This window comes from Opisthorchis viverrini (assembly GCF_000715545.1).
Source record: "Opisthorchis viverrini unplaced genomic scaffold opera_v5_2, whole genome shotgun sequence".
Taxonomy (NCBI): domain Eukaryota; kingdom Metazoa; phylum Platyhelminthes; class Trematoda; order Opisthorchiida; family Opisthorchiidae; genus Opisthorchis; species Opisthorchis viverrini.
Window position 1 is genome coordinate 525000 of NW_008751658.1, and position 10029 is coordinate 535028.

Below are 10029 nucleotides of genomic sequence, written 5' to 3' on the forward strand. Positions count from 1 at the left end.
GTCCATTCCAGTAATAAGCGAGAGGGTGCACTGAATCATCCGTAAAATGACCAATGTCGTGACTGTGGTCGGAGAATCAAGAAATTTCTAGGCAGGAACAGGAGAACAGTGTAAAGAGTCATCGCGCAGTGGGATGAAAAACCCACCTTACGGGTCACCGGTAACAATATTAGCAATGTTTGAAACTTTGCTGCGCAGATCTGAACAATTTCCGTGTAAATTTTCAGAGCACACCGCTTTCAAAAAGGCGTACTCTGTGCGGATATTAGATACAAATTTTCCGAACTACGCGCACATTGAATGTATCAAAACTTAGCTTTATTGTATCTCATTTGAACGCAGTACTTAAAAGCTGCAAGCTCCCCACTCGCTGAAGGCATGCGGCACAGTTAGAAGTCAGGAAATAACCCCTACTTTTGGGATTCGAAGAATTTCATCAGGTACATATTGGAAAATATGTTAACCGGACGGTAGAAGCGATCCTTGCTCTTCCTCATCAAAATGGATCATTGTCGTCAAGCACGTCGTTCTCCAAGATACAGTCAAACGCGGTTCTAGCACACGATAAACGATTATTTCTAGGGGTATCGCAGCAACCATAGAGCAACTTGCGCTTTACATTGTTCGCTTAAATACGAAATGGTTTACTCACTATTGTTGGGTTTTCCCGCCACACAGCTGGTAAACATTTTTGCGCCGAATTGAATGACGCTCACCGCCTAAAGCGGGTATTTTCACAAAAATTTCAAAAATCCAGAGCGTTTTAGCAATTTTTTATCATTCATCTTTTCCTCATCAAACGAGGAACTGGATTTGTTTTTTGGTAAACAGAATCGAGTTTGTGAAAGCTCGCATTTCATAAACGTTACGATGCTGCTAGGGAAAGCTTGTGGTTCCGCTTCCGAAACACCGACAAGGTAGCGCAACATTACATGGAATTCGCCCGCTACTAGTTAATTCTTGAAAGGTGGTCAACGTTTAAATGTACCCCCATGTAAATTCCACACCACAGTGCCTACAGGCACGGTGGTTGTGATGCAGTTGGACGGCATTCCACCTTTTTGGCAAGCGCGTGTGTCGGCCACAAGGCTATAGGATAACCTTTTTGGCTGACTACCTTCGGCAGCCTGGGACACAGTTTTGGATATCGGTGAACTTGAGCACATGTCATATCTTGGGGGACGGCAACACCCATAAAATAATGAAAACAAGTGGGGATGTCTTGGGGCTCGAGAATGGATCGCTTGTTACCAGCGTTTTTTCTGTCAAGAAGGTGCAACAACAGAATAATAAATTATTCTTTCATCAAGAGAGCGAAACAATTTCCTTTTTGGTCGACTCGGTAGTGGGATGGGCGAATGTTTATCTAGCTAAGATAGACGAAGTTTGAAAAGTTGCGCCGCTCCATCAGGAGTGTAAAAAACGGAGGGACGTAGGAAAATTTCCTTAAAAAATTTCCAATAATACACGGATGGCCGCCAAAATAGGTGAGAGGCGGTGGAAATTGTAAAATATTTGCAAGTACATACACCTCACCTGTCTGCCAGCAGCGGCCTAGCATGTTCTCGTGGGTTAATGCTGAAAACCGGACAACACGAAGTTGCACATGTACGACTGGATTATTTTGCCCGAGAAATATTTTGGTTCTCTCAAGGCAGATTGAAAGGGATGCGTGCGTCCTCGCGTCTTCCGCCAACTGTATCAAGCTATGTACATTGTAGTTGACTGCGGCCTAGTTGTATATATATATATATATATGAAGGGCTATGTATAACGGCTGTTACGGGAAGTGGCATCAAACGAAAAATACGATAAGAAAGCATATGCACCATAACATACAAATGTCGGTGCAAACAGTAACCGCAGGAACAGGTCTTTCCCGTAGTAAGACCATTCGAACTCTGCAGCTCTCCCACAGATCGGTGTCAACGGCAGAGCGACAGCCACCCTGGATCTCGGTAGGAATATTAGTGCACATAGTTAAGCTAGCCCTTTAAGTTCGTTTTCACTGCATGCGAAAAGTGATAGAAATAGCATGCCGGTCTACCGAACAAAACCTGCAGCATTTGTCAACTCACGCCAATTCGCGAGCATATAATAGACAGGAAAATACTTCACCATATCTGTTGATAGCTACCCCAGTCGCTGCACACTAGTGTATTGCTCTGCATTGCTTTTGAACCAAATGTTGCCTTTTTTCCCAAACGTGTTCATTTTTGGCAAAATCACCCTCTTGCCAGATTTATCCCACGAACCACATACTTATCGCCTCCGGAACAGTCACAGTTGCCTTTTATGAGTCAAGTGAACCACCTGCTTGACTTGTTGCAAGTTTTCGGCGACAGACAGGTGTGTAGACACTTCCTTGCAGCTGGCCAACACGATCACGTTCCCAAACCCAGCGCAATTTACAAACCATTCTCCGGAGTTAGCAATGGACTTTTTGTGCCCAGCAAGCTTAGTTTATCATAAACTGCCTGGCTGCAGTTTATTCCAATGCAGTTTCAGGCGTTCGAAGTAGGGGCGTTAGGAGTACCGTTCTATGATTCTATTTTTTCTCCAAGCCTGTTCCCAATGAAACATTCCACCTGCTTGTGTGCGATTCAGCGTGTAGATACATGCCATAGAAAATGTTTCGCCGGATTAGCTGGCTGTATTTCTGGGGCTTTCGGGCTAATCGCGGTGTTGTTGAGGCAAGAGAAGCAGCAACATGCAGTTGAAAACTTGGAACGCCATTAGATATGCGAAGAATAGTGCGTATCTTCTGCGATGAAACAACGGTACAAGATACAATATCACTGGTGCGACAGCAAAGGAACGCTGACCGAAATGAAGCGAGCGACACAGCAGCTGCCAAAAAATCAACTGCTGCAACAGAATATGCTCAGAACTAATTGACTACTACGAGCGGAATCTCAGTTTCTATGGCGAATATTTCGCATCCAATCCGGATTTAGACGAATGCACCCGTAGAATTTCGTCGGAAGTGTGGCATATCTCATGTCTGCTTGCCGTCGTTTCACCGATAGTTGTACAGCAAGGCGGAACACCCTGAAGCGTGCAATTCAGAGGTCCGAAAAAGGGGCCGACGGAAGAAATTATACCGAGGTTGCTGTTGAAAGATTGAGTGACGTTGATGCCAAACCCACCAAATGTAGTGTCTTCAGCAGATTCACATCCACAGAGGAAACTCCAAACACCATACAACACAATCCGGCATCCAAAAATGTACTACAACAAACGGATGGAGTCAGAACAACCTGCATCAAAGCGCAAGCTCACGCTACTTTAGCGAAGGCTGTTGGTCCGCGACATCAGCAGTAGAATCCTTAAAGTAGATTCCGGAACACATCATTTGGGGGTGCGGGAAAGTGCCTGTAAGATTCATGTTGGCCCGGTCGAGTACAGCAAGCGCACTAACGAAATCCGTTTGACAAATGCGGATATCCTGCATACCGGACAGGCTGAATTGAGCCCAGAGATTCTTCTGGACAATTCTAAACTCGGCATCGTTGTGGAAGATTCTCCAGCTGCTCCTTCGGTGGCTCAGCCGGAACATGCATTGCGGCCAAAATGCGGTACGGAGTGGCTCCACGAGCCGGTGAAGTCACTGCATTTTACCCCTCGATTTCGAAGCTAAGTCAACACACTGCAAGGAGGATGTTAGGCAGAATTTCGCACATATTCTGCTTTACCGTTTGCAGTTATGTGCTGCTGCAACCAATGACCTTATTCCTTACGCGACAGAATACACTGCAAGAGGATGTTAGGCAGAATTTCGCACATATTCTGCTTTACCGTTTGCAGTTATGTGCTGCTGCAACCAATGACCTTATTCCTTACGCGACAGAATTGAGCCATTCTCTGGGACAGGGTCTTCGGCCTTAATTACGGAATCAAGTGGTCTTGTCTAGATATCATCCCCAGCTTATATACTTGATCTTGAATCAGCTTTCTAATGAAAACAAATTTCTTCCAGTGTTGTTTTCAATTAATCAAATATAAGCCATATATAATTATGTGGACATCATTCATTTCAGTGACATCCCTGCCAGGTGGGACACTAATCCCGAGCAAAGTTAACCGACATATGCAGCCGGGTCTGATAGTTACGACACCGAAAATCCATGTGGGGTTTCTCAGCAAACATCCTTATCTGACGATTGTTTTCCGCCAAGAGTCTAACCTATAAGCTGGAAGAAATGCGCGAACAATGAGGAAGTATGGGATCGAGACTTAGGCATAATTTCCCTGGGTCGGTCTTGTTTTGTCGTTTAGTGGCCGCCGTTCACCAGAATATCACAAGCAAAAAAGGGTTGGGCGTTTCCCTTTAAGGTCTAGCAGAAAAGCAGTAGACTTGCCAACTCGAAAACTTGAATATAAAAGCGTCTAAAAGTTCTTTAAACTGGGTACGAATTGGACCACGAACCATCGTCGTAGGAAGGTTGTCCCCCACAACAAATACTTTGCTAGATGTGCTTGAAAATATTCTTACAATGTCCCCAACGTGTGTTAGCTGCGTCAACTTTGAGAACATGTTCTCCGAAGCTTGTTCAAGAACGACATAAGTAATCAGGAGGCTTCCTCGGAGGTGATGATACTCCAGGGGAAAGAGGTAAAGGAGTGTTGTGGAGTGTAGGTAGCTCTGGTGCGCTGTTTAGTAGTTGGTCTGTTCTCCGAGCTTGGCAGTTAGATCGCAAACCTTTCATCACCAATCGAGGTAACATCGTCAGTGCGGGGTTGAGTGGGAAGTAGAGCACTACGAGACGCGTTTCATGATAAACGGATTTCAGGCCGGTAGCCTTCTTCCTGGGAGCTCTTTGACACGCTCAGTGAAGGCCATGTCTTTCCTGCGTCCTGGGTAGACAACTTGCTTGGCATATCCAAGAAGCGTTCTGGCATAAGCCTCATAGAACGCTTTATAGTTCACGTGAGCAACAAGATGGCAGGTACTTCTATTCATCCGTGGAACCACAAATGCCTTTTGAGCCGACTTCTCATGGTGAAGTGAAAAGAACACATTTGAAAAGAGCCAGACAACTTATACCTTTTTGGTATCTATTCCCGTAATGTCTCCTTGTCCATTCTCATCAAACACGACAGAAGCGTTCACTGATTCACCTCCGAATGAAATATGGACGCACTTTTTGTCATTCAGAATGTGCCAGTCAAGCGACAACTGCATTGCGGCATCGGCAGACATTTTAGGACGGGAGCTGGCATTAGAGCTCCAGGACAATAAACAGAAAGTAGGCACGATCTCGGAGGAAAATGTGCAAGGCCCTTGACGTAGATCGGAAGCAGAAGTGGTTCCAAAACGGAACCTTAGGTAACTCCAAATGGACATCAGTGATGAAAGGGAGTAGGTCACGTCTAATTTCACTTGGAATGTTCTGTTTGATAAGAACGCCTTAATGCAGTGTAAACTTTTCACTCAAATCTAATAAGTCTCGAGCTTGTGTGAGACTCGATCGGATTCTTTTGGGAAGTCGAGAAATATAGCATCCGACATGAGTCCTTCGTCCTTAACTTGGACCAAGCTGTTCGTAAATACAAAGGTTTTCATCACGCAAGAACGGTTCAGGAGGAATTCGTGTTGTGCTGGCTGGTGATATCAAGTTGTTGGTACTGAGGTGATTTAAAGTGGCCCGCTTGAGAATGCGTTCCATCACCCTGCATGGTACACTAATGAGACTCGTAAGCCTGTAGCTGCTGCGCGATAGGTGGTCACTAGTTTTGCATATTTGCGTGACAGTCACTTTCTTCAAAGCAGAGGGAAGGCTTTCCTCGCCAGGCGACTGACGAAACACCAGGTCGAAATTCTTTGGTAGTATGAGCGACGTTATTTTCAGGACCCTTGGATGGACCATGTCTGCCCACAGCACGCTGAAGGGGTTTGTCTAGTGCAAGAGTTGACGAGTGTCGTCCGTATTGAAGAAGTAGTTTATTAGAGGCCATTCCCAGTTACGCCTTGATAAAGTTGCTCGTGACAAAGTCGCCTGAGAAATGAGGACCCTTGGGCGGCTTCAGAGTGTCCAGGCATTAATATTCAGCATCACATCACAAAACAGATACTTTAGCGCGCCATACCGACTGATCAAGCGGTTGCAGCCTGAAAACGTTAACCGGAGGGTTGCATATCAGATCCTTCTAGTTCTCAATCGTGAATCTCGTTATAGACCAGGAAGCTTTAATGGTCAACCTCGGTAAGGAAGAATCAGTTTACCTTAGACGTAGGTGAAAGTACAGGCCCATGACGTGGTGAACATCAAATTCTTAGGGAGCATCACTGGCCAAATCTTGACCGCCTTCAGAAGTCTGATGCCTTCATGATTTCTTCAAAACCTTTGACGTCGTATCTTACCAGCCAGCAAACACGCTTCCGGTGCATGATGATATGCCGCCAGATATAGTGATTCGTCCACGACTTTACCAAGGACATCCGAATGAATCACGGACACATGTTTTTCAGGAGGAACATGTCAGTCCGGAAACTACTGTTTTGAGGAGTCGACAAACAGTTAGCAGATGCCGGAACCTATGTCGTTCGCCGTATGTTTATGCAATATCTTTGTGGCAGTTTCATCTGATACCTGTTGTCCCAGTTGGCTTCCGTTTTTCATTCTGCAATGCCTCGTAAACTTACCGACATCCCTGTGCGCCGCATTCATGCTTACTGCCTATTTGCATTTTTCGGTTTTCCGTATCCTTACGTTTCAACATCACTGGTCCCTATTCAATAATGCTTTCAGGAAGCCGTCCATCTCATCGTCCATTTCGTGCTTTCACCGGCTGCGTTATTGCCGAGTGAAACATCTCATCGTCTATTTCGTGCTTTCACCGGTTGAGTTATTGCCGAGTGAATGTTCTGATCATTTCAAAGTGCCTACTGACCGATTTGTTCTTGGATCCGATTGGCTTTTTGGTGCCTGCTGTCCTTATCCATCTATCCCTAGCCTCCGGTGCCCAGTGAATACCAAGTGTGTATAGTCCGGTAGATATCTATCCCCCTGTAAGACCACAAACCTCGCTGACCATAAATAGGTGATAACAGGATTGTGTAATTGAGAAACACGCAAGCGTAAGTTCACTTTGAGTAACCCGCCACTTTATTAGGTTACAAGTCAGAGAACACTTGTCGTGCCTAATCTTTTACTCATATCCACCTACTTTTCCTCTGCACCAATGCAGTATTGTGATTTTGAGAGGAAAGATGTTTATCCCAATCGTTGATCAGTTAGACGATTTTACAGGGCTTCGCTGGAACCATCATGACTGGCATATTTCGTACGGATACTAATTCAGCATTCTCGGAAAATACGGGGCAAATTTCTAGTGAAAACATTTGTGACGGATATGAACACCTTGTGATCTGTATGAACGACATCACTACTTTGTTTCACCCCTTTGTCTTCTTCCGGAGAACGATCGCTTATAAGAGTGCCCCACCCCAGAGGCGAACTTAGTTTGTGAACAATAACATTTGACCTCACTATACAAACCCGCATCTACCCTGCCCTTAAACGACATAACGTAATTCACGTCCCACCTCGGTTGGCCTGTGAAGCCTCACCGAATATTTCCTATATTTTCTTATTCTACTGTTGCAACAAAAGCACTTAGCTATTTTTCTTTATATGTCGAAAACTTTTTTCTGATTGCCACCATTTCAAACATGCGTGGGCTTAAAATAAATAATATGAGTAAAGTCTGCATATTACACAAAGTCCCCAGTAATGACTCCTGGAATGGTGGTCCAGTGGTGAAAAAAATTAGTCCGTACTCTCCATACGATGAAATATTTGTACACATGCTTCCTGGTGACAAATATTATCAATCTTCTTCCATCAGCATACTCCTGAGTGCAGACAGAAAAACGGCGTTTTCATTAACAAAACTTCTGAAACACTTACGTTCTGTAAGAAAAAGCAAACTTATTACTGGAGGGCTATTTGTGTCAATGGGGACAAGTGACATAACCCAACCGCTGTGCACATGCGCTGCTGGGACGGGCCCATTAGTTGCACAAGGCTCTTAGCTACAAAACCTTTGCGAGTGATATAGAAATTTTTACGCTAAAATGTTGCGTTTTGTTGCATATGTGCTCAGACCAAAAACCAGTCAATCCACTTTCATATTTTTGCAGGTCACCGAACTTCACTGTCCACTGAGGCAATCATGCCCCTGGCGGAAAGTCTTGTGAAATACTTTCCTAGAATCGGCGACACCCCGGGATGCCTAGATTGGGCCCAAAAGATTGGGCTCGTACTCTGAACTCAGTTGCCTGTCTCTTTATTCTAACAGGGAAACGCCGTAGCTTTCGAAAGTTCAATTCCATTGTGCGAATACTGAGCGCCTTGCTGGGATTTACGAGACTATTATGTCGTTTATTAAGTTGTTTGTGTTTGTATACTTAATTCAGTCGGCGGAACCTTCGAGGACCGAATTCGGTGATTGGTATGTGTCCCGTTAATGCTGAAGAGCGGTAAGTAAAACACAAGACCATCGAAAATTTGTCTCTAGGAGCGTCGTTAACCAAATACAAAGGCAAAATCAGTATAAATTCTTCCGGTGCTTGATAAAAATCAGTACGATGCTCTTTTTCAAAGAAGATAAGTCATCGTATCGTTTGCGATCAAAATAGAGGCAGTGGAGAAAATTCTCACACGAAATTCCCAATAATCTTTGTTACCGCCACCCTATGTATTATTTACCTCCGTTTCTAATGACTCGCGGGAATCTGCTTTTGTTTCTCTACGAAAAGGGTCACTGTGTTTCGACACTTATCATCTGAAAGTACCACTCTGACTTCGGTTCATTGTGGTGAGATCTTCTTGGCTCGAAATGTGAAGGGTCACTTGTTTCGACATTTATCATCTGAGAGTACCACTCTGACTTCGGTTCATTGTGGTGAGATCTTCTTGGCTCGAAATGTGATATTTTGCAAAAAAATACAACACTTTGTTGCCAGTAGACAAGTTCCTCCGACTGCGATGAAAGCGCGAGCAGGTAGACGTTGCATTCGGACGCCAATGTTATTCGTGTATGGTAATCAACTGTAGTTGCTCCCGAGCCAAGCTGAATAGTATGCAGGATTTTAGTCAATTACCTACATCATACCCCATGCTTTGGAAAGAAGGCAATGATTACAAAAAAGTCATTTAAATTTTACACCAGAAAATCACACTATTTGGGTCACAATTTTGCGAATCCAAGCGGTTAAGAATTTTACGCATCCCAGATGCCTAGCCTGTAAAAAATTAGAGATGAATATCCACAAATGAATAATAGGTTTACTGATACTTTATGCTCTCAGGCGAGTCCACTGAGAGGTGGCGCTCCCTTGGCTGATCAGGCAAATCCTATGTCCAAGTGACTTGAACAGAAGCCTAACACAACTTGCTTCGAAGGATTATATTTCAGAAGGCTTTGCTAGTCAAAATTTCCGTAACATTAATTTTATAATGTTAGAACATGGACACTAGGTTAAACACTACTGATACTTATAAACGAGACGTTCGAGTACGAATGCATCACTCTCATCCACTCACAAAATGCGTAATTTGCTGTTTCATTTGATCAGTGAAACCATCGCAGTGAAACAGCATAAATCCACGCAAGACGCGATCACAGCGTCTTGAATGACTTGGAAAAGGCAACATAATAGGCTAACAAGTGTACCGAGTGGTGACGTGTTACCGGTACTTAAGATCCGAAGTTTTCACTGCCCTCCCCCTCCCCAAAATATCGTTACTCCTTGGTTCTTTGCTCCTCTATTGAGCTGGAGGACTAATAGGCTAGTGTACCGAGTGGTGACGTGTTACCGGTACTTAAGATCCGAAGTTTTCACTGCCCTCCCCCTCCCCAAAATATCGTTACTTACTCGTTCTTTGCTCCTCTATTGAGCTGGAGGACATTCACATGACACGTTTTTGTTTATGACAGCTCCTGGACACCCGACTCCTGGTCCAACTTGGTGCTTCATACAAAAGAGTGTGAAAGGATAGGCGAGGTTCCATTATGTATATA

The 10029-nt window shown here is 44.4% G+C and overlaps 2 protein-coding genes across 2 annotated transcripts in view; one reads left to right on the forward strand and one right to left on the reverse strand.

Annotated features, from left to right (window-relative positions):
* Positions 1 to 3000: 3000 nt before the first annotated feature.
* Positions 3001 to 10029, forward strand: part of T265_00181 (hypothetical protein) — a gene marked incomplete at both ends in the record, with an annotated part of 57172 nt that continues 50143 nt past the window's right edge. The window contains one exon of the mRNA XM_009163889.1: positions 3001 to 3300. Within this exon, the coding sequence (XP_009162153.1) occupies positions 3001 to 3300 (300 nt within the window). The remainder of the gene's footprint in view (positions 3301 to 10029) is intronic.
* Positions 8414 to 10029, reverse strand: part of T265_00180 (hypothetical protein) — a gene marked incomplete at both ends in the record, with an annotated part of 40687 nt that continues 39071 nt past the window's right edge. The window contains one exon of the mRNA XM_009163888.1: positions 8414 to 8475. Coding sequence (XP_009162152.1) covers positions 8414 to 8475 — 62 coding nt within the window. The remainder of the gene's footprint in view (positions 8476 to 10029) is intronic.